Here is a 23,407-nt window from a genome sequence, read left to right as displayed (position 1 = left end):
GGGAGATCAGGTCATCCCCAGGGTCCAGACAACCCAATCATTCTACAACCACAAGTCAAACAATCGGGGAGGAGTGGACTGAAACCTGCAGCCAAAGTGGTGCCAGTGCCACAGAGATTTAATAGAACTGGGAAAGAGCTCAACAAAATATCAAAAGAAAAATCGTGCATTAAATATGAGTTTAATCATAGTCTGCATATCTGACCTTAAGTGTTTTCATCTCTAATTGGTAGTTTCTTCCCACATCTGCTTTTGTGGTGTTAGATGGCTCAAAAATAATTGCTTTTGCTTGTGTTGACATGACACCAGTGATCATTATTTGTGGGTATCACTGCCTGCTAACAGCCAACTTAGGGAGTATTTCCAGTCCAGTGATAATTGAGTGCATTTATATCCTGTCCTTTTGTGATAGAAAGGATGAAAAAGAGGAATAGATGCAGCCAAACATGGGCTGGTACTAAGAATTCATAATTCAAATGAATATATCTGCCCAGGCCAGACAGGGACACTGCAGAAGGGCTGGAAAGAAACTTTGCAAATTAATTCTCAGCAGACAGGTAACAAAACCTGAAAGAACACATCTAATGAGAGCACGTGGTCAGAGTAATTGAGAGATGTGTCAGTTATCAGTAATTGAGAGATCTGCCTGTTATCAATAACGAGCCAGCATGGGCAAGGTGAAACAGCCCCCTGCACACTGACCATGCACGCTGACCATCCTCAATGACCATGCACACTGACCATCCCTGTGCACTGACCATGCACACTGACCATCCCCTGTGCACTGACCATCCCCTGTGCACTGACCATGCACACTGACCATCCTCACTGACCATTCCCTGTGCACTGACCATGCACACTGACTAGCCACACTGACCATGAACACTGACCATCCCTGTGCACTGACCATTCCCTGCACACTGACCATGCACACTGACCATTCCCTGTGCACTGACCACCCTCACTGACCAGCCACACTGACCATCCTCACTGACCAACCACACTGACCATCCACACTGACCATCCTCACTGACCATTCCCTGTGCACTGACCACCCTCACTGACCACCCTCACTGACCAGCCACACTGACCAACCACACTGACCATCCCACTGACCATTCCCTGAACACTGACTACTCACACTGACCATCCCCTGCACACTGACCATGCACACTGACCACCCACATTGACCATCCCCTCTGCACTGGCTGTCCACACTGACCATCCCTGTGCACTGACCATCCCCTGCACACTGCCCATGCCCAGTGACCACCCACATTGACCATCCCCTGCACACTGCCCATGCCCACTGACCCTCCCCACTGCCCATCGCCTGTACTCTGCCCATCCCACAGCCCATGCCCCCTGCCCATCCCATGCCCCCAGCCCCTCCCTGGGCCGTTTCCCCTCCCAGGGCAGGTGCTGCAGGCCGTGGGCAGGGCTGGGCAGCACGTGCAGGGCCATGGGAGCACCGGAGGCTTTCCTTTGGGAGTTCCCTGCCGAGCCCCTGTGTTTGCACAAGGCAGAACATATATCACAGTCAGCATTGCCATGGCAACCATCAGGAATAGCGCCACACGGACACCGAGCAGCACACGCTCCCCTCCCTGTGCTGGCAGCACCTGGGGACCCTGCCCTGCCTCAAAGTGCCCCTCTCCTCCAGCCCTCCTCACAAATCACTCCTGCAGCAAGGAGAGCTGATGTTTGTCCAAAGCCTCATTCTCTGGGAGGCCTCAGGGAAAACATTCCCTGATTTTCCATCCCTGTGCCAGCCAGGCTGCACAGCCAGAGCCAGCCCAGCAGTGCCCCTGCTCACTGCGTGGTGCTGGGGGACCCCAAGGGACAGGGAAGGGCACTGCTGTGCCCAGGGCATGGCGTGGGCAGGAGATGTCACCAGCCTGGCCTGGGATGTGCTGTCAGAATCACTGAACCATGGAAAGGTTTGGGTTAGAAGGGACCTGAAAGCTCTTCCAATTCCAACTCCTTGTCATGGGCAGGGACACCTCCCACTGTCCCAGGCTGCTCCCAGCCCCAATGTCCAGCCTGGCCTTGGGCACTGCCAGGGATCCAGGGACACCCTGTGCCACGCCTGCCCACCCTCCAGGGAACAATTCCTTCCCAAGATCCCATCTAAACCCACTCTCTGTCACCAGGAAGTCATTCCCTGTGTCCTGTCCCTCCATCCCTTGTCCAAAGTCCCCCTCCAGCTCTCTCAGAGCCCTTCAGGCCGCAGTCAGTTCACTCAGGGCACTCCTCAGGCTGCACAACCCCAGCCGTGCCAGCCTCTCCTCCCAGCAGAGCCGCCCCATCCCTCTGCTCATCCCGGAGCCTCCTCTGGACCTGTGCTCCAGGTGACCCTGCTGGAGCAGAGCATCTGGCCAGATGATCTCCAGAGGTCCTTCCAACCCATCCTGGGACTCTGTGATTTCTGATACAGGGATGAATCTCACACAGTTTTGCTTCAGGAGCTCACTGTTATTCAATTTAATCCGTGAACCTGACTCAGTGAAGCAGCAACCTAGGAAAATGGAAAGATGCTCAAGAATTAAATTAACTTGATCACAAAGAGAGGGAAGTGACATTTTGGCAAATGGGTGAAGACTACAATTAAATTGGGAATATCTAATGTCTGAGCTCTTCCCTGCATCGGTGCATTCAAACATGCATCTGAACAAACACAAACAAATTTCTCTGTGTCTTTGCTGTTAAGCTGATCAACCCCATCTGGTGACTGGGATGGCCACTGGATCAGCAAAAGGCTTCTGAGAGGGAAACAGAGCAGACACAGCCGGTGCTAACTCCTAGCTGAGTGCAAAGCTCCTGCCTCCCTGCACAGAGGACACTGCAGGCAGCAGGGAAAGCAGATCCATGGACAGCTGGGCATGGGAATGCAGAGATCACAGAGTCACTGGGGCTGGAGACACCTCTGGCACCCCCAGTCCCAGCCCTCTGCTCCAAGCAGGGTCAGGCAGTGCAGTGGCCCAGGAACAGGCCCAGGTGCTTTTGGATGTGCCCAAGGATGAAAACACCACAAACTCTACAGGCAACTCCACTGTTTGGCCATTCACATGGGGGAAAACAAGATGGTATTTACATTTAAATGGAATTTCCTGAATTTCAGGTTGTCCCCATCACCAGACACCACTGGGAGCATCTGGTCTTTCCTGCCCACCATGCAGGGTGATGGAATCATCTCTTCTCCAGGCTGCACAGAGCATCTCCAGCTGTGGGCCCAGCTGCTCCTGCCCCCAGAGCCACGAGGAGCTGGTGGTGAGCTCTGTCTGCACTCCCCAGTGGAATGCTACCCCTGCTTTCAAAGCCCTCCAAACCTCTGAAGTGTTGCTGAGGAGACCCAGAGGCTGAACCTGCTAGAAATGGGGTTTGTGGAGCTCGGAGATCAAGCTCAGCCCTTCAGCACCAAGGACAGGAACAGAGCAGCTGCTGGGCTTGAGCTGGGCTGCTCTGCAGCCCTCAGGTAACAAATTCTCCTGCCAAGAGCTGCACTTTTGCCTCAGGGGCTCCTATTCTGCAGTTGGACCATTTGTATTTGTAGAGAATCATTTTAGCTGCGGGCTTCACTCATCTGTCACCACCCTGTACCAGAGCTCAGCAAAGCTGAAGCCACCAGACAGGAACTACGCTGGTGCTGAAGGGACAGCGAGCTCTGGCCAGGCTCTGCCAGGGTGAGGGGGATTAATTTCCCATGGAAATCAAGGACTGGGTGGCTTTCTGCTGTTCTCTCTCACAAAATGAGTAATTTTTGAAAAATCTCCATTTTCAGAGTGAGCTGAGGAACTTTTCCCAGGGTGCTTTTGTCTTTATTTTGCCTCCTGTGGTGTCAGAAGGCAGCAGGACTGAGGGGAAGTGGCCCTAGGACAGCCCTTCCCAGCACAGCAGTGATCCTGCTCCTGCCATCCAACAAAAACCTCCCAGCTGCCTCCCAAACCTCATTCCCTGACTCCTTAATGCTCCAAGTATGTGACTCTCATTATGTCTGGTCCCAGACAAGGACCAGTAATGAGCCACATGTTAAAGCCACCCAGATGATCCCCTCAAGTGTTTGTCCTGGAGAACGTGTGTGTGAGAAGCTCTGCTCCACGTGAGCTGAGCTGTTGGTCAGGGATGGCAAAATACAGAAGCAAAGCTAACAGTTGCTTTTTGTCTGCTCAAAAACAAATGGGGAGCCTGGGTATAACTGTGCTGTGGGTGGGATACAGCCTTCAAATAATGAGTTTAATTAATCTGGGTAAAATTACCCTGAGATCTGCTCTGGCCTCTCTTTTATTATTAATGCAATGATCCACAAATCCTGTGACACTTTCGTAAATTGAGTCATCTGTGTCATTCCAGATCTTGTACAAACACTCCTGGAGCTGTTTATGAGGCATTTGTCACCAAAGCCTCTCAGGAAAGATCTTGCTAGATAAACCAAATGGCAAATATTGCTCTGATCCACGCCTGACTGATGGCAGAACCATCCCATCCCACTCCTGCCATGGCAGGGACACCTTGCACTGTCCCAGGCTGCTCCAGCCTGGCCTTGGGCACTGCCAGGGCTCCAGGGGCAGCCCCAGCTGCTCTGGGCACCCTGTGCCAGGGCCTGCCCACCCTCCCAGGGAGGAATTCTTCAGATTCAGCCTTCAGTGTCTGCCTAACCTCTTGCTGATTGCTCTGACCACCAGAGAAGATGGGAATGGATGTGATAAAAACCCTTCAGGCCCCCTGTGCTTGTCTGTTAGCACCGACGCAGCACATGGAGCCTGGCACTGCTGACAGATCCTTTACAGCAGCACACCAGCACTGTAGAAAATAACTTTTCACTCTGCATTACTGGACGGCTCAAAAAGCTGCATATTTCCATCTGCACCAGCTCAAAGGCAGATGCCAGGATTGCAGCCCTCTGTATATTAAAAGCTCTAGAGAAGCTCAGCGTTGTTTACATCAGAGGGAGCTTGCAAAAAGAAAGGGAAAAAAAAAGGGCAAAAATTAAGATCAAAATATCAGGGAGATTTAATTTTAATTCATAACCAGGCCTGCGGGCTCAGATCAGGGCTCAGAGCTTTGTCTTAATCTAATTTTATGCAAACAATTCAGTGATAATGGAAGTTTATATAATCCACATCAAGGAAATCAGAGGGGTTCCCAAAACCTGTAATGAGAGCTGACATCACTGAGTGCACATCAGCAAACCCAAACCCTCATTAAGTGAGTGGCTCCAGAGAGCACTTGACAGAGGCAGAGCTCCCTCCACACCCCAGAGGCTCTGAGGAATTCTGTGGGGCTGTGATGAGAGCTGGCAGCATTTCCCTGGTTTGGGATGCCCAGGGGTATCAATGCAGGGCATCCCCAAGGCAGGGAATGATGAGCTCTGACCCCATGATTCAGGGGGCTGAACAAAGCACACAGCTTTATTATGCTATTCTGTATTACACTGCCACAGAGATATTTTATGAAAATCCTTTTGCCAGGATTTTCTTCTCCCGAGAAGCTGAGCAGCCTCAGGAAAGAAATGTAAACAACAACTCTCTGCTGCTGTGGAATGCAACAGGTGCTTCCTTGATTGGTCTACATGAGGTGTTTCTAATTAATGACCAATCAAGGATGCAGCTGGCTCAGACTCTCTGGTCAGTCACAAGTTTTTGTTATTCATTCTATTTTATTCTTGTTTAGCTTTTTAATAATTACTTTCTCTCTATTCTTTTAGTATAGTTTTAGTTTAGCATTTTTAATGGAATATATATCATAATATAATAAATCAGCCTTCTGAAACATGGAGTCAAGATTCTCATCTCTTCCCTCGTCCTGGCTGCCCTGCAAAAACCACATTACACTAATACTATATTATAACTAAAGAGATACTAAAGAAAAACCCGTGACTGTCCCCAAAAGTCACAACACAGCTTTGACCCAACTGGCCAATCAATCCAAACAAACCCTCACTGGTGTCCAATTAACAAATCCCTCTCTGTGAACAATCCCCATAACACATTCCACATGTGCCGAACAACAGGAGCAGCAAGCAGAGATAAGAATCGTTTTCTCTTCTCCCTCTGTGCTTCTCACTGCCTTCCCCAGGAAAAATCCTGGGAGAGGGAATTTTGTCCCTCTCTGTTCAAAGGGTATGTGAATGGCACACAGGGGAGCCAGCCCCACTGCAGAGCTCCCTCCCGGAGTGTCCCCTCTGTGCCCTCTGAGGGGCAGAGGACGGGTCCAGGGGCTCTCAGAACTGAGCTCTTCATTCAGTCATGGAGCAAACAAAGCACAGAGAAGTGTGGAACAGGTTCCTGCACATGCACACCCCACCAACAGCTCCAGGAGGAGAAACCCAACCTGACAGAGCCTGATCCCAGGGAGAAGTGGCTGCTTGGGACACACAGGTGACACCGTGTCCATGTCCCCTCACGGAGGGGACACCAAGATGGGAGAAGGGCAGGACTGGCCTCCAGCCCCGTACCTGAAGGATGACCCAGTGACCCTCCTTTGCAGCCACATCCAGAGCTTGTTCAGCCACCACCTCCTGGCCTTGTCCAAGGGAGACGTTGTGGAGGTTCCTGTGGTTAAAGGTGTAGCCCAGCTTCTTCCCTGGGAGGGAACAAGGAGTGAGTGCAGGTACCAAGCCCTCTCACATGAGCTGTCACACTCCTGATATCACTTCTCTTGGCTCTCACCCACTCCTTGCCCAAGTGCTCACACAGCAGCAGCTTCCCCCAAACTCTTTTAATTACAGTGTGCCACCATGATATTTTATGAAAATCCTTTCGCCAGGATTTTCTTCTCCTGGGAAGCTGAGGAGCCTCAGGAAAGAAATGTAAACAATGACTGTCTGCTGCTGTGGGATGCAACAGCTGCTTCCTTGATTGGTCCATGAGAGGTGTTTCTACTTAATAACCCATCAAGGATGCAGCTGGCTCAGACTCTCTGGTCAGTCACAGCCTTTGTTATTCATTCCTTTTTATTCCTGTCTCGTCTTCTGATGAATCCTTTCTCTCTGTTCTTTTAGTATAGTTTTAGTACAGCATTTTTAATAGAATATATATCATAATGTAATAAATCAGCCTTCTGAAACATGGAGTCAAGATTCTCATCTCTTCCCTCGTCCTGGGACCCCTGCAAATCTCACAACAACAGTGCAGCATCCACACAAAGGTACCCTATTACGAAGTGCTTCTTGTTTAAAGAACATTATTCCCCTGCAACCTGGTGTAAAAACACATTTTACAGTGATAAGAAATTAAAATCTTTTCCTGCTGATTAACCAGGGTTTGAGCACCCACACTGGGTGGGGAAAAGCCCCTGCAATGCAGGCTGGTGCAGCAGCTGGGCTTGGAGAGGAGAGGGCAGCTGGAATGAAATCAAATCCCTGGGAGCTTCTTCAAGCAAGGCCTCCCAGGTGTCTGGGGCCTGGGGAGCAGAGAGAAACCCTCCAGGATTCTCAGCAAAGCCCATGGGAAGGGGTGGTTTGGGAGCCCCCCAGACTGATCCCAGTGTCCCTCCAGGGCAGGCTCACGCTGCAGGGCTGGGAAGAGGAAATCACAACTGATATTCATTTATCACTCATCCCCTGCCTTGGGGTGGTGCCCTGGTTCTGTGATTTGCCCCATCCCCTCTCCAGGCAGAGGATCTTGAAGGCAAACCCCAAACCCCACAGCCCTGTCATTCCCTGCCCTGCTCTGGAGGGAGGATGAGAGCTCTTCCTGCCCCTTCACTGGTCTCTGATGATCCTTCAGCCTCCCCTGGTCCACAGCTCTGATCATTTCTGTGCTCATGGCTGCAAATCTCCTGGCCAGGTTTTGGGTCTGTCCCCCACAGACAGAGCACACTGCTGCTCCTCTCACAGCACAACCAGCTCTCCCTGCTGTGTGCACCTCAGAAGAGAAACCCAGTTTGTGCTGCAGGAGGGAACAGCCCCACAAACACCCCCAGGATGGGTTTGGCTCAGCCAGGGAGTCAGGACTCATCCCCACAGCTGATCCCTGGGGATTGCCCACACTTATCTCTGCACGCAGGTTTGCCTTCCTGCAGATGGTGTGCCCTGAATTCCCAATTCCTGCCAAAAGCAGGCAGGTTTCAGAGACAAACAAGGAGAAGATTTGTCTTGCAAGGCTTAGGAACCATCTCGTGGTACAAGACTAGGAACAGATGGCCTTGAGGAGAACAAACCTCCAAACTCCAGCTTTCTGCTGAGCCTCAGCACAGCTTCCCCTGGGATACAGCTCTCCACACATTTCAGAGTTCCCAGCTCTCTTTCCCACCATCTCTGGCTGCTGCCAGCTTTGAAAGCTGCTGATCTTCTCCTCTGCCTTCAAGATCATCTGCCTGGAGAGGGGATGGAGCAAATCAGAGAGCCAGGGCACCACCCCAAGCCAGGGGATGAGTAATAAATGAGTGTCAGTTGTTATTTGCGCTGCAGAGGGGTATCAGTGATCCTGCCCTGGCAGTGCCAGCCCTGCTCCCTCCTTGCTGGCTGCAGGAGGGAGGGGATGGGCACTCAGGGAGGGCACAAAGCCCTTCCAGCCCAGCAGTGTTTGCTGCAGGGCCCTCCCTGTGATGCCAAGGAAAGCTCCCAAGGGTGGGCAGCACCTGCAAGAAGCTGACTTCCATTCACAGGAATTATCCTGCACTTTAATAAAACCTAAAGAAGGACAGAGAAATATTAAAAAACAAGCAAAACCCCAGTGAGGCTGCTGGAAGGCCAGTGCAGCTGCTCTGTGGCAGTGATTTTATTTCATTCCTTCTCTTTTTGCCTTTTCTTGCTGTAACTTTTCTGGCTGGCTAACCCCAGGTGCTCACCCACACTCATCTTTACAATTCCAGTTAAACCTCTCATGGTTTGATTTTAGTGCTTCATTTCCCATACTAGGAAATAACAGGGAGAGACAGGATCACCAAGGTGGCTCCAAAGGGAAGCCAGGGACAGCACAGCAGCTTCTTTTGAGGGTGTTCCTTTAATTTCCAGGAATGACACCAGGTTTGGGGGCAAAAGGAGCCTGAAATGCAAAGCTTTGGCCAAGAATTCCCCAGAATGAGCAAAGTTTAACAGCTCTGACAGCTGCTCCTGGCCATGTTGGTAAAGGCTCACTCAAACATTATTTTGGGTCCATTGTGGAGAGGAAAAAGAATGCACAAGTCATTGTGCCAGCCTGGATGATGTTTTGTCCTGTCCAACCCCAAAGGCATCAGCTCCAGAGGGACTTTCAGGCTGAAAATGAGAATTTTTCAAGAGTGGAGCCAAGTCCCAGAGTAAATTCTGCACAAGGGCAGCTTTGGAGCACAGCAGTGGCTGCAGCCATTGGGGCACGGGGGCATCAGTGCCCTCTCAAGGGAAGCATCTCACAGGAGGCCCTTTGCCTCTGGAGCCAGCTGCCAGCTCCACCGCTGACCATCCACATGGAAATCAGCTCAGGAAGCATGGCAGGAAAGCTGGAAACTTTGCCATAAAGCAGCAATCTGTTACAGGGAGCTGTTGCTTATTTTTAGTGATCATAAAATCACAGAATAGCAGGTTGGAAGTGACCTCAGGGGTCCTCTGGTTCAACCTTTCTTGGCAACAAGCATCTGACAGCGTGTGAGATGTCTCTGACGTAAATTACAGGTTGTGCACAAACCCAGCTCGGAGATCCCTGCACTGTGAACCACACTGGGAATCCAGGCAATGCAGGAAAGAGACAAGTTTAATTTAAACTTGGGATGAAAATCCAAAAAAAAACTGTTAAGAAAAACAATAAAACCAAACCAAAATCCCATCGCATCCTCTCACAATTATCTATTTTTAACAAATTACTTCATTATCTACAAAGAGATGAGGAAAAAAACCCAAACGAAACAGGCATGTCGTGCTAAGATAATAATGCAGCAGATAAATAGCAGTGCTGCGGTGTGCCTGGAGACAGGGCTGATTTACCATGTTTCTCCACATCCTTCAGGGGGTCCACTCCTGGGGACAGGATAAAAAACATCGGGGTGGCAGGCCCTGATTCCTCAAAGGTCGTTGCAAAATCCAGGGGTCTCCCCACCACGTATTTGCTGCCCAGCTTTTCTTCTACAAAATCTCTGCCAGAGAGAAAAAAAAAACCAAAACTTTTGCCACTTTGTCCAGAAAATGCAGATTCACCTGCAAATAATCAATTAATTATGAGGGAATCCCAGAATTAAGGTTTGAGAAGACTCCCAAGGTTATCAAGTGCGACCACTGTCAAGCACCACTGTGTTCACCATTAAGCCATGTCCTCAAGTGTCCCCTCCACAGGTCTTTTGAGCACTGTCAGGGGTGGTGCCAGGGATTGATAACCCTTCAACTGGAAAAGTTTCGCCTAATATTCAATCTAAACCTTTTCTGGTGCAACTTGAGGTGATTTTCTCTGCTCCTGTCCCTGTTCCCTGGAGCAGAGCCTGACCTCCCAGCTGTCCCCTCCTGGCAGGAGCTGTGCAGAGCCAGGAGTTCCCCCTGAGCCCCCTTTGCTCCAGGCTGAGCTCCTTCCCAGCTCCCTCAGCCTCTCCTCATACAACTTGTCCTTCAATTACTTTTCATTTTGATCCTTCAAATGATTTAGGAACTGAAATTAGAAAAATGAGCAGGAACTAGTTGTGGAGAGGATCTGTAGGCTGGGCTTGCAGGGCTGTGCCTCAGCAGCGATGCCTGGCGCTCTGCGCAGGGCTGGGATGCCACAGGAGACAGCAGCTCCTGGCAAGCCAAGGGAAGTAGGAAGGGAGAGCAGTGGGAGCTGCATTCAGACGCACAATACAAGCTCTGGCTTGATTCTGACTCAGGAATCTCAGGAGCAAAGAAATGAGTTAAGGTACGAGATACAAGAACCTGCCACGTGTTCTGCAAGCCAAGCAGCCTCGCAGAGGAAGCAGCCATCCACAGAAAGTCCAGATGATTTACACAATTGCTTTGATCTGGAAAGCTGAAAGGGAAGAGCTCTAAGAAAGTCTGGAGCATGGAGCCTTAGCATGAGAGTGACAAGGAAAAATTCAAAGGAGTGAACAGGGAAAGGCTCAGCTCCACAGCAGCTGCTGGAACAGAGCACGGTGCGTGGAGAATGTTCTGGCTGGATTCCCCCAGGGTGAGCTCCTGACATCAGTGCTTTACAAAAAGAGAGACACTGAACACTGATTCAAAGGTAGCAATGCTATATTCAAACCCCAGGAATGCTGCTGCAGCTCAGATGGATTACTCAGGCCTTTTGAAGGCAGCCAAATTCTTTCTAAGAGAGCTGAGAACCTCCTTCAAGGACTGGTGAAAGGCAGTTGGAATAGAAATGCCTAAGGGATTGAGGGATTGCAATTAAAAAAAAAAAACTTCCACATTTTTGGTACCTCTCCTTCAAGAAGATTTTTCTGTTCAGGGTCAAGATTTGGTAAATTGCTGCTGGAAAGGCTCAGGTCACAAAATTTCACCAAGTCCATCAGATTTAAGGTCGCAAGACTCTTGTTTTACTTCACATCTCAGCTCTTTGGAACAGTGCCTTGGGGACTCAGAAACACAAGATGCTGCAAGAAGCTTTTTGCTGATGTTCTTCAACAAGGTTGAAGGGGGAAAGAGATTTCCAGGGGATAATCCTTCATCAGGAAATTACAGCTGTTGGTGCACTGCTGGCCCTGAAGCTCTAAGGAGTGAGTCAGGGGCTTCTCCTGGTGCTCCTTAGGCCCAGGGAATGAACCAGACTGGGCAAACATCCCCAGGATCTTCTAGGAAGAGTGGCTGGAACCCCCAACTTCCCAGGGCCTGTAGAGGCTTGGATCATCTTAAATCCCAAAGAAATCCCACCCCACCATCACGGAGCAGGTACACATGAGGTGGGACACAAAGGGGCTTCCAGCTTTCTGAACAGCAGCTGGAAATGAGCTTGGGATATTCCAGGGCACCTAAAATCCCCCATGCCACCTGTGGCTGGGCTCCAATACTGCTCCTAAAATGCACCATGGACTGGCCAGGGTCCCCAGGGAGATGGGAAGGTTTGGGCTGGTGATGTCCGTGGTCACCAGTGAGGTGTTTCACGCTGGCACACTGAGCTATTGATAACTGAGTTGCATTTCAAGAAGAGTCCCCAGAGTCCTGGGGCAGCTGTTCCTGTTTGCACTTTGAGATAAGAAGCAAAACAAAACAATGCAAAAACCCATTTAAATACTCCTGTGCAAACAGAAAAGCTTGATGTGCCCGCACCCTAAAAATATCCAGCCAAGCTTTTGAACTCGGATTCCCTTTTCATAAAAGAGAGACAGGAAAGGGGCTGGAATTTGATGTTCCAGTTATTTCTGAGCCGTGTGAGTAAGAAAGAAATGAATTATAGTTGCATAAATGAAAAATGCACCAAAAAATCCAAGAACTTATTTTACTCAAGCTAAACAACAACAGGAAAAACAATGTTTTCAGCTGAGAGATGCATGGAGAATCCAGCCATAAGAGTAAGAAATGAAAAAAAGATGGATTAGTATTAGTATTATGATAAACTGTAGTGTTTATTCTAATAAAAAAATAATAGCAGTGACCACAGGGAGATTCACTCAGTCTTGTCTGTGGTTTTATGTGAACCTACAAACAGATGTAGTTCCTACACTGAGTAAAACACCCTGCTGTGTGCACATCAGGTGGTGCAGGAATATAAACTGCTGGAGAAACAGGAGCACGAGAGACATCCCAGAAATGCCAAAACATTGGCCAGAGAAGGGAAAACCAAGTCCTCAAGGAGTGAAAGACCTTCAGTTTGTCCTGGAACATGGAGGTTGCTTTTGCATAATTTCAGGAAGTTTAGCCTCGCCCAGTTACCTTCACTGCATAATTCACCACTACAACTTTCAGAACCAGCAGCTCATAAATTTTGCATTTTACAGGGAAAAAAAAAAAAGAGAGAAAACCTCTATAAGACTTTTCTTTACTTCTATTCTGGTGTCTAAGAAGAAGCCCAAACTGATCTAGTAACTAAAATGGACGTTGCTGAGCTCAGACTGCAGCAGATGAGAACACCTGTGTGGTGATGCTCATTTCTGACTCGGCAGGCCTGCCCCTCACCCTGGTTCCTCTGCTCCATCCCTGCTGGTGGCAGGGAGCTTGGATCCCACTAAGCAAGAAATTCCACTTAAATCCGGTTTGTTGAGTGCCTTGCAGGGTTCAGAGATCAATGAATCACACAATGGTTTGGGCTGGAAGGGACCACCACGACATTTTTATAAAAATCCTTTGCTAGGATTTTTTTCTCCTGAGAAACTGAGGGGCCTCAGCTTCAAGTGTAAACAATAACGCTCTGGTGCTGTGGGGTGCAACAGGTGCTTCCTTGATTGGTCGATGTTGGATGTTTCTACTTAATAACCAAAAAGGATGCAGCTGGGTCAGACTCTCTGGGAGAGACAAGCCTTTGTTATAAATTCCTTCCTATTCCTGTCTCACCTTCTGATGAATCCTTTCTCTCTGTTCTTTTAGTATAGTTTTAGTGTGGTTTTTTTTAATACAATATATATCATAATATAATAAACCAGCCTTCTGAAACAAGGAGTCAAGATTTCTCCGTCCCTTCCCTCATCCTGGCTGCCCTGAAGACCACACCTCCCACCCACACTGGGCTCATCAAGACCCCTGAGAGGAAACCACACTGCAGAACTCACATGCTGAGGATGTACTGACATTCCCAAATCCCAGCCCGTCCCTGAGCTCCTCCTGGTGCCCCCCAGCCCAGCCCAGAGCTGCCCCAGGCCCCACCTGACGGCGCAGGGCACGCGGTCGGGCCGCAGGGCTCGCAGGATGCACAGGCGCTGCAGCGCTGACTTGTTCTTCCAGTCCTGGGGGAACCTCTCCTTCTCGGGACACTCACACTCAACGAATTTCTTCCAGCGTTTCGCAGACCCTTCAATGTCCCGATCCAGGTTTCTGAACTCCTCCATGGATGAGAGAGCCTGGAAAAATTCAAGGAAGGTCAGGGAGAACAATCCTATGTGCCCCGAGACCATTTTTCTAACTCTACTGGCTCCTCGTGTTTTGCTCCACCAGGGAGCTGGAGCCTGACACCACAGCCAGAATCCCATCAGGACCAGATTTTGTCCATTCTCCTCAGATGGTTCAGTCCAGGGAAGGATGAAAGATTTTGGCATCAACCAGCCCATCCTGTTCATTACCCAAAAATGGAAGAACTCTCCTCTCCTGTTTGGAGCTCTCATATTTCCCAGGCTCTGCAGTGCACTGGTAAATAACTCTGAGCCCCACAGAAAGTGCCAGCAGCTCTCCTCCCAGCTCAGCCCCACAGAACAATCCTTTTTCCAGCCCCACAACCAAGGACACCGCTGCAGCTTCAGCCCCAAAAAGTGCCACCAACAGGGCATGGAGGAGAGCAAGCTGGGAGGGTGGCACTGCATCCCCTGGAGCTGCAATGGGACACTGAACCCCAGCGTGGCCATGGACCAAAACTCATAAAAGGCTGAAAACTCCTGACCCTGAGTCCATCCTGGGTCCACCCTGGGTGCAGCCCTGGCTGGGCTCTTGCACTGCCCAAGGTGGATCCTTTGAAGGTTTTTTATAATAAATCCCCACTTTATTCTTTAACTCTGTCCAGCCTCTGTTCCAGGGAGCCTCTCGAGGCATCATCCCATGCCAAATTCCCAGGGATCCAGAGTTCCATGGAGACTGCGAGCACAGGAGTGATCCAGCAGCTGTTGTTTCCATGTGTGGATTTGCACTAACAGGAGAAATGTCAGCGACAGAAGGACTTGCTCCAAATTCAGCTCCCTATCCTGATTTCTGTGAAAAACCAGAGCACTGAACATGAGAAACTGAAGTTCCCAGGAATGGTGCCACGAGTTCTGACCTGCCAAGCCCTGGTCCTTGCAGCAGTAATTGTATTCAGTGCACCTCTCATGGCTGAGCGGATCACAACGGCAAATGTTGAATTCGGGGAATTCTCAGTGCAAGTGCTTATATAAAACATCTTCTCACTGTTGACTTTTGACGTGATTTACTTAAAATATCACTTCACAACTTTGGCTGCTGCTGCTTCGAGAAGTCTCTTGGCTGATGTTAACAAGGGAGACTTTGAAAAATTGCTTTTTTTCTGACTAAATGACATACATGTAATCAGGAATGATGGCCTCCCTCTCTCCCTGGACAACATATTGCAGAATCATGAAAGCTCTAATTGCAAATAAAACCTTTGTATTATATAAATAAACACTAAAATTGTCATTAGTCAGCAATGTTAATAGCACTTATTAGGAGTGATGGTATGAACGGGAGATTCTTCTGTTTAAAAGCCAGTGGACTGAAAGGTCTCTTGATCAGTAATCTTTCTGTGAATATTAATTGCTTTTTGATACCCCTGTTGTGAATTTTCCAAGAAACTTAGCCCAGCACTAAAAGATCCCTGTTCCCAGGTGGGAGAGGTACATTGGGGCAGCAGATGGGAACGGCACATCAACCTGTGCAGGGTATCTATTTCTGTCCACATAATGAAAAGAGTTGTCATGGAAATCAAGGGAGACAAAAAATATTGGTCAAAATAGAAAATGATCCAAAGGGCTGGAGGACTCGAGCGCTTGTCTTTGCAGCCCACACTGTGATCACCTCTGGTGGCTGGAAACAGGAGGGGCTTGAGTTTATGTCTCAAAGTGAGACTTTTCCAGCAAAACAGGGCTCTGCACACCATGTCAGGGAGAGGACCCACCATCTTCTCAGAGAAAGTGGTTTTTCATTCAGTGAGTCACACACAAGCTGCTTTATCACTTCAGGTTTCTCTGGCAGCTCCTGGTCTCAGTGAGAAGCAGCATTTCTGTGGAGCTGGAGCATCAGCAGCTGCCTGGGGTTCACACATCCCCAGCTGCAGAGCTCTCCCAGTCCCCCACAGCTGCAGGAAACACAGCAAGGATCGGGCACTGGCTCCAGCACAGGAATCCTGGCTGCCACCACAGAGCCTGGGAGTGTCTCCACACATGGCCAGGGATCTGAGGGAACGGGGGATCTGTGTGGGGACAGCGTCTGGGGGGACAGGGAGGAGTATGGAGAAGAGAACAGCTCCCCAGGGCTGCTGTCACTGCACACGAGGAGTCTCCTGCTGCCAGACACAGCACAACAAGTTCTGGACATTTATTAGAGGGAACACATGCTCTGATCACTAAAGGCAACTGTTCTAAGGAAGCCATCTGCTCAAACTGGCCTCAAGTTTAGGTGTTGCTTCATAAGATGTTATAAAACCTTAAAAGAAAAAAACCCAAACACACTTATTAGCGCTGTGTTTTCTTCCCCTCTGTTCCATAAGGAATTATCCTTTAAAAAAAGAGATTGTTTTGCATTTTAAAATATTTCCCTAATTAAAACAGCCCTCCTCAGAGTCACCTGGCTAGAGAACAGCTCTGGGGCAAGGCAGGACAAAATCACCTCATTGCTGAGCCCCGTACTGACACAAAGAGGGTGGAAATAAAACAGAGCCAGTAAAGGCAGAGCTGCCAGAACACTCCTAACACCCAGTCTGTAACCACCTCCCCAGCAGCCATGGGACTGCGTTTTAAAAGACAGAAGGAAATCAAAATAAAGGAATTTGAGGGTTTTGGTAAAATCTATCATTATCATTTGAGGCTTCAGGTTATATCTGGTTTTTACTTTCAGTTTTTACTGACATACCTTGCTTTTCTTTAAAAAAACTTGTGCCTCTGCTTTAAAAAATTATGTTCTGTAGGGAACACACTGAACATCAAACATATCTCTATAAAAATCACACAACCTGCCAACACTGGGAAGAAATGATATTTAATATTCTCCCAGTTTTAATAACCGGTGAGATGATTAAATCCCGATGATTAGTCACGACTGCACTTGCAGAATTAAGGAGCCGTGGAATTTATGAATTGAGTTACACAGTTTTTAAGCAGAGATCCACAGAGGTCCTTGGTGGGCTTGAGGGGTTTGGGGTGGCTCGTGGCTGAATTTTGTGGTGGGGTTTGGTGACCGTGGTGGGATTCAGGAGAAGGTTGGACTCCAGGATCTTGAAGATCTTTTCCAACCTTAACAACTCTACAATTCTGTGATCCCCCAAGAAGTTTGTAGAGGTCTTACACCGTCCAGAGGCACGGTTCAGCTAACATTCATAATTCCCTTCTTTTGTTTGCTGCAGCTGGCCCAGGAGTCTTTAGGAAAACCAACATCCCCACAGCTGGAAAATGACAGCTCCTGGAAGAATGGCAAAGCCAGAGCTGCACCTGGCTTCAATTGATAGATTGGATCACTCAGGAAAAAGACGTACAGGCAGATGAATTGCTCCATTTAAATACTACTGTTAACTAGAGGAATTAATGTAGCAGATGATGGATTATTTACAATCCCTCCCATCCTAGGTTTTGGGTTGTATTATTCATACACTGAAGGTGTTATTTTCTGTTTAGCCGCCCCACCTGAATAATTTAACTCATAAGAAAAATCTCTACCAAGGTGAAAATAAAGATTTGATGGGGTTTGCCAAGCCTCAATCAACTTTCAGCACAAAAATGTTATTTTAACCCTCCTTATTTCTTTCATGAAAGCTGACTGACAAGCTCAAGGCACTGTATGCCCCTGTCTCCCTTCAAACTCCTCCTTGCTGCTTCTGCATTTTAATGGGGACAGGAGGTGTGCAGAGCCTTACCCCATCACTGCACAAACCCTGTTTATCTTCAGGGTCCCAGGGCAGCACGACATGCAGGGTGGACACCACCAGCAGTCTGGTGAGCGATGGGTTGGATCTCAGCACCTTCCCTCAGAAAATTTCCAGTGGAAAATCATAAACTGGGGGACAATGGCTTCAGCACTCGTCTCCTTCCTCCCAGTGCATACTCAGAGCCAGCTCCACTTGATGGGAAAGGTCAGTAACAGAAATGAGACTTAGTCACAATCTTTGTATTCTCATTGCTTACAGCCACCCACCACGTTTTCCTCGTTTTGCCTGAGATGTTTCCCAGATGGGTTCATGTTGACATTTTCTGTGCATTTTCTAAAAAGGTTGTTCAAGTGGGCTTGAGAACAGGCCTTGCAAAGTCAGGCTGTTCTCCCAAGCCATGCTTTCCATCTTTCCTCTCCACTCTTGGACGCCTCTCAGCAAATCAGGGACACGCAGCCAGAACCAGAAGCTGGGCATGGGTCCCCGAGGGCAGCTGAAAGGTGGTACTTGTGGCTTTCTGAAAACTTTCCTGGATTTGGTTGTTATAAATCCCAGATGGGCCAACACACAGCAAAACTGGAAGAGAAAATATGTCCCATTGCCTGCAAGAATTCAGCTGGGGCAGCTGCTCCAGGTGTCCCTTGCTGGAAAGCTCTCAAGGTCCCACTGCCTGCTGTGAATATTTCCTGCGTATTTCTTCTCTTAACTGACACAGGGAGCCAACTGCTTTTTCCCTTCCAGAGGACACTCTTGGAGATCAGACCCTCCTGGGCCCTCAATCTTGGGGTCCTCAGACAGAACTCTTGCCCTTTCCCTCTCCTCAGTCTCTTCTCACAGTTGTGTTTTCAGGTGTCTGAGTGAAGGGCAGAGGGTGACCCCAGGCTCCTGTTGGGGTACTGGGGTCCGCTGATGCTCCGTGCTCACATTGTGGGAATGAAACACAGGCCATGAGAGCCTCCAAAAAGGCCATCTCACATTCCCCAACCCAGGGAAAGCTCTGGTTTTACCCCCAGGGTTCCAGAGGTCACTGCCAGTCAGAGTCGAGCTGAGCACTGGGTCTGCAATCTCCACAGCTCCTCATTCAACCACCACCAGGGAAAGGAAACAGGGACAGTCACACGATGAGGAGTCCAACAGTTTCTTCAGGACTGAATCAGAGGATTGTTTAGGTTAAAAAGGACCTCTAAGATCACCAGTCCTCAAATGCCACATCCACATGGCCGTTCCCTCTCCTCCTGTCCCTGTTCCCTGGAGCAGAGCTCCCCCCCGGCTGTCCCCTCCTGGCAGGAGCTGTACAGACCCAGAAGTTCACCCTGAGCCTCCTTTTCTCCAGCCTGAGCCCCTTCCCAGCTCCCTCAGGAGTTCTTCAGCCCCTTCCCCAGCTCTGTTCCCTGCCCTGGACACGCTCCAGCCCCTCAGTGTCCTTCCTCTCCTGAGTGTCCCAGAGCTGTCCCCAGCACTGGAGGTGCCCCAGCAGTGCCAGCACAGGGGACGGCCACTGCCCTGGCCCTGCTGCCACAGCCCAGGTGCCACTGGCCCCTTCCCCACCTGGGCACCCCTGGATTCATGCACAGCCTCTGTCTCCAGCACCCCCAGGGCCTTTCCCAGTGTTCCAGCCCCTCTGCCCCAGCCTGGGGTTGGTGTGACCCGAGGGCAGGATGCAGCCATTACTCCCCTTTCCTCCCATTTAGAGGGTGAAGAGGCTTTTACACTCCAGATGCTCAGCTGACAGCAGGCTTTGTGTCAGGGAGGATTGAGAGGGAAAGACAGAGGCTTAGAGCATCCAGAAAAACTCAATTTCCACTCTGCAATCAAACCGACAAAGTGCGTCCTTAAATATTTGATGCGATCACAATCTCTGCCGTATTTCAGATAAGCATCAGATCGTTAGCCAGCAGGTTAGAAAAGAAAAGGGGGAAAAAAAAGGTAAAACCTTCTCAAGTAGCATTTCTGTGAGACATTGGGAATATTTCTCTGAGACTTGATACAGAGGACAGAAGAATGTCCTTAGGAAACTTCGAGATGAGAGCAGATAAATGCCCATTGAAGTGTCACAATCAATGTTTTCTATCAAAGATGCTCTAAAAGGCTGTGCATCTGAAGAACTGAGTTAATGGAAGATATTTAATTAAGACTATGATTTTCTGGCATAATAATAATTCTGAATGTAGGAGGGAAGCTGTGAGCTGCGAGCCTTTCCTGTCTGACCAGCCTGATCAAAGGACATTGCATATGCACAGAGAGCACAATGTATGCAGCAGATTGTGTCACAATGAATCTTGGAGAAGAATGAAAAATCTCCTCATCTAAAAAGTGCAAGAAGTGAAAGTTGGAAGAGAGATTTTTGTTCTTTTGTCCAAAAAAAAAAAAAAAATTAAAAAAAAATCCAGTTTTCTTAACTGCAAAATATACGATTCAGTATTTTATCTCATAAGCCACATACGCAATCTTATCATCTGCATTCTGCAAAATTATAAATATGGAGTTAATATACGACTTTGTCTAGGGCTGTTCTCCTCCTCGAAAGCTGAATTCAGTATTTAGAGCTCATTATTCAACATCACATTTATTAAACAATGCCCTTTCAGTGGCGTTTTCATGTCTGCATAATGAAAATTCTTCCTCTTCAGAAAAAGATGAGGGAAATGATTGGGATAAGAAGTAATCCAGGCTGGCCAGGTGTACTCCTGCTGTGCATTAACTCGCTGCACTCATCCCGCGGGACACATCTGCATTCAGCGCTGAAGAGGCACTGCAGGAAATATCACAAAGGAAATCAGGCTGGGGAAATGCACATTTCCAGCTCCCAGGAGCCAGCCCAGGCTCCTGGGAACAGCCAGACACGGGGACAGCCATGTGCACCAACGGGGAGCCACAGGGCACCGTGGAGGAGCTGGAGCTGGGAGAACCTGGGGTCCCAGCTGGCATCCTGGGGTCCCAGGGAACAACCTCAGAACAGCCCTCACCTCCTGGCTTGGGCCAAAACCAAAAAGTTTCAGTTTTGAAGGCCACGAGGGCACAGCCAGTGGCTCCATCAGCAGTGGGGAAGCTGGAGAAGAGCCCAGCTGGCCCAGGGGATGCTTGGGTGGTCTGTGCCAGGCACACACCCAGGCTCTGCTGCACCCCTGGAACACCAGCTTGGTGTGGGCAGAAGGTGGGACCGTGCCCTGTGTGAGGCTGTGCCTGAGCCACCGATGGGCACAGGGTCTGAGCTCAGGCCTAAACCCACACCCATGCCTCCAGAGGAAGGCTGGCTCAGACATGGGCTGAAGGAGTTTCTGCCTGTGGGTTCAGGGCCCAGCACAGCGAGGGGAAGGTGCTGCTCCCTCCCTGCTGCTCTGCTCCTCAGTCTGTGCCTCCAGGAGGTGGCCAGGCACAGCTCAGGGTGAGCCACACAATTTGCCAGTCCTGCTGGCTCACCTTTGGCTTGGGTGAAGTCTGCTGCTCTCAGGAAATGGCTGGGCATGAGGCAGGGCAGGAGCCTGCAGGGCTGCCCAGGGAGGGGAGGTGGCTCTGCTTTGGGAGCTCAGGGCAGTTTCACTGTGTGCAGCTGCCAGGGCAGCAAACAACTGCTGGCTCATCTTACTGCCAAATCTGGGGACAGCCTGAAAGACCAAGCAACCCTAAAAGCAAATGATATCATTTCATCATGCTCAGGGAAGAGCCATGGCAGGAGCTGTCTCAGGAACGGCTCAACAGGGCAGCCTGCCTTCACACAAGGCTCACAGGACCACAGAGCATCAACTCAGAGACGAATTCAGAGAATCCTCACCCTCCAGAGGACAGGCTCTGCATGGATTCTGTGCTCATTCATCACACCAGGAGAATTCCCAAGCGGCATTTGCACCTCAGCAGCACTGTGCTCTGAGGTGTGTCCACACACTGGCTGGTGAGGAAACCACCAGCCAAGCCAGGAGACATGGCCAGCAGGGCATGGACACAGAAAAGGCTTTCAGAAGTACCAACAGGAATAAAAACTTTCAAGGCAGACTCTGGGAGCACAGAGGGGGAGAACAGCACAACAGGCTGCAATAAAGGAAATTGAAAAGAGAAAGAAAACCTCATTATAGGAACAAAAGAACACTTTTGCCTTCTCGAGGGATCTCTGCTAAGCCCCTGCAAATGAGAGGCCTTAGGACTGAAATGACCAACTCCTCTGAGCACCAAAGGCAGGGACTCAGCCAAGGCACTGCTTTAATTAAATGACAAAACTCTGTGCCCTTCCTGCTCTCAGCTAAGGCTCAGAACCCAGAGGCAGGGTTGGCACCGAGGCAATGACTGTGCCCTTTGCTAACACCTCTCCTGCTCCAGAGCTGGGCAAAGCTGCTCCACAGGTGCCATTCCCTCCCACACATCTATCTGAGTGATGAACAGAGCCAAGCCAAGCTCAGAGCAGCTCTTCTCAGCATTTAGCTTGAATTCAATTCCTGTTTCAGCTTTAAAGAAGCACCAAAGAGCCTGAAATGTGCCTATTTTCCCAGGTCTCTCAGCAGATATAATTAAAGCTATTACCTTTCCCTACAAACCCCCTCCTTCTGGCCAGGTTTTCTTCATCCAGGGCAGAATACCAAACATCCCTGGCACATAGGTTACAGCAAAAGGCTCTGTGAAACTTTGTGCTGAACTTGAAAGAAGCTGGAAAACTAAATCATAAATGAGGGTTTCCTAAATGAGATGCTCCAGCACCACGAGCTGCAAACAGCCAAGCAACTGCAAAGGATTATTGGCCTCTATATATTATTAATCAACCCCCAACAATAAATAATAAGTCAAGTCACACAAGGCCAGTTGCATGCCCAGAGCCCTCAGCATTTAATGAGGTTTCCTTGGAAGTTAATGGGCCCAAAGTGGGAGGCTCAGAATGGGCCACAAGTATCAATACTGATTTCTTTCGGCGCTATCTCGGCCAGAACCCCCCGGCAAAAGGAATCCTTTGGGCTGGAGCATTTGCAAAGTTTCTGTGAAAAATCAGCAGAATGCTAAATTTCACTTTAAATTTGAAATATCAATCTGAAGTGTACTTTGTTCAAGCTTTGTTGAAGAAACAATTTATTATAGCATTTAATCTTCTTGATATAAGAAAAGGAGATTTTAGCCTGCTAATAAACTGTGTAGAATCCATGACTAATTAACCTAATTATAGCAGTCTGTGACAAAATATGATTTTACTAAACCCATGCCTCAAGTAACTGGAATTGCCAAAACCTCAGAGGTTAATAAACCAACAGACATCAACACAAACACTAACAAAAGTTGACACCAACCGTACTATTTATAGCAAAATCAATAGTACAGTCATCACAAAAGACAATCTGAAGGGTATTTGGTATCTGATAATGCAGAATCCACCATCAAAAATTCATAAAATGAGCGCAGGTCACTGGGCAGTGCCTCTCGTGCAGCTCCTGGGGACATCAGATGAAGGCTGAGGACACCTGAGGTGTGCAGCACAGCTGGAAACCTCCCCGTGCACAGCAGCTCTTGTGGGGGCACCACAGATTCCACCTCGACCACAAACCTTCCTCGGTGGGGAAGAGGAAGCTGAGTGGGAAGGGCTCATCTTGAAGGGAACAGAGGGAACAGGAAAGGCCATTTCAGCCACGTGAGGGGGACTGGCAGCACAGCAGGGGTGACCTCACAAGGAAAACTCACTGCAAGCCCAGCAGGTGTTTTTTTGGGGAATCTAGCACCTGCAGGCATGCTGGGGCACCACAGGAGTCACAGAGACCCACGGGATCGTAAAGGTTGGAAAAGACCTCCAAGGCCACCACGTCCAACCATGGACCCAGCACTAACCT

General features: G+C 49.2%; 1 protein-coding gene across 2 annotated transcripts in view; it reads right to left on the bottom strand.

The window, feature by feature from the left end:
* The window catches only part of LOC119709547 (dynein heavy chain 9, axonemal-like), a 96,128-nt gene that overhangs the window by 24,239 nt on the left and 48,482 nt on the right, over positions 1–23,407 (bottom strand). For both annotated transcript variants that reach the window (XM_038157457.1, XM_038157459.1), the window contains 3 exons: positions 13,697–13,890; positions 9,902–10,050; positions 6,455–6,582 (listed from right to left, as the gene is read on the bottom strand). In XM_038157457.1, the coding sequence (XP_038013385.1) occupies positions 6,455–6,582; positions 9,902–10,050; positions 13,697–13,890 (471 nt within the window). The remainder of the gene's footprint in view (positions 1–6,454; positions 6,583–9,901; positions 10,051–13,696; positions 13,891–23,407) is intronic.

The sequence above is a fragment of the Motacilla alba genome, chromosome 18 (assembly GCF_015832195.1).
Source record: "Motacilla alba alba isolate MOTALB_02 chromosome 18, Motacilla_alba_V1.0_pri, whole genome shotgun sequence".
Classification (NCBI taxonomy): domain Eukaryota; kingdom Metazoa; phylum Chordata; class Aves; order Passeriformes; family Motacillidae; genus Motacilla; species Motacilla alba.
Note: the sequence above shows the minus strand (reverse complement) of the source record. Positions and strands in the feature narration are given on the sequence as shown.